The 1,075-nt window shown below is 58.7% G+C and overlaps 1 protein-coding gene across 1 annotated transcript in view; it reads left to right on the top strand.

Annotated features, from left to right (window-relative positions):
• The window catches only part of GPATCH8 (G-patch domain containing 8), a 37,822-nt gene that overhangs the window by 36,414 nt on the left and 333 nt on the right, over nt 1–1,075 (top strand). Inside the window, exon 8 of the mRNA XM_031063632.1 lies at nt 8–1,070. Coding sequence (XP_030919492.1) covers nt 8–1,070 — 1,063 coding nt within the window. The remainder of the gene's footprint in view (nt 1–7; nt 1,071–1,075) is intronic.

Genomic DNA, 1,075 nt, shown 5'->3' on the forward strand with positions numbered 1-1,075 from the left:
ACGGAAGGGCTCGCGGGGCCACGAGAGCCCTGAGGAGAGAAGGTCTGGCAGAAGGGACTTCATTAGGTCCAAGATCTATCGCTCCCAGTCTCCTCACTATTTCCGGACAGGCCGAGGTGAAGGGGCGCTGCCGAAGAAGGAGGATGGCAAAGGAGAGGATCTGAAAGGATCTAGCTCCCTGTCCCAGAACAGCAGCGGCTCCGGCATGGGGCGGGCCTCAGAAGGGGACTGCAGTCCTGAGGAGAGGAACTCCGTCACTGCAAAGCTGCTCTTGGAAAAGGTGCAGTCCAGGAAGGTTGAGAAGAAGCCCTGCATCACTGATGAGATGCTGTCAGGGGCAAACAAAGTGGGCATAAAGCTCAAAGATCCTCCCCAGGGCTACTTTGGCCCCAAACTGCCTCCTTCCTTAGGCAACAAACCCGTTCTGCCCTTAATTGGGAAGTTGCCAACCATTCGGAAACCAAACTCCAAAAGATATGAGGAATCTGGCTTGGAGAGGGGTGAGGAGCAGGAGCTGTCAGATGCTGAGGATGGTTCCCAAGGCATGGAGGAGGGTCAGCTGGCCGGCCAGTCTCTTCTGGAAGATGTGGTGATGGTAATTCAGGACAAGCCTCTGGATGAGCAGAAACGTGATGAAGCCTCTGTGGAGATGCCATCCCTTCCCCTGGACACGCCGGCGCTCCCCGAGTGCTTTGGCTCTGGAGATCTGGTCATGCCACACAACTTCCTCTCAGATCCGAGCGATGGTGATGGGCTGGAGCCTATGGATGGGGGCAACCAGCCAGTCCCAGTGGAAACCAGTATGATGCCCTTAGTTCCAGATGTTGAGCACTTTCCTGGCTACGTGCCTCAGAGCGGGGAGCCGAGCATGGAAGGAGATCGGGAGGGGGGAGAAGATTCCTCTCTAGCCCCGCTGGAGAGCCAGCCCATCACCTTCACGCCCGAGGAGATGGAGAAGTACAGCAAGCTGCAGCAGGCTGCCCAGCAGCACATCCAGCAGCAGCTGCTGGCCAAGCAGGTGAAGGCTTTCCCCACCTCGGCCGCCCTGGCGCCGGCTGCCCCCGCGCTCCAGCCC

Source organism: Geospiza fortis, unplaced genomic scaffold, assembly GCF_000277835.1.
Source record: "Geospiza fortis unplaced genomic scaffold, GeoFor_1.0 scaffold373, whole genome shotgun sequence".
Lineage (NCBI taxonomy): Eukaryota > Metazoa > Chordata > Aves > Passeriformes > Thraupidae > Geospiza > Geospiza fortis.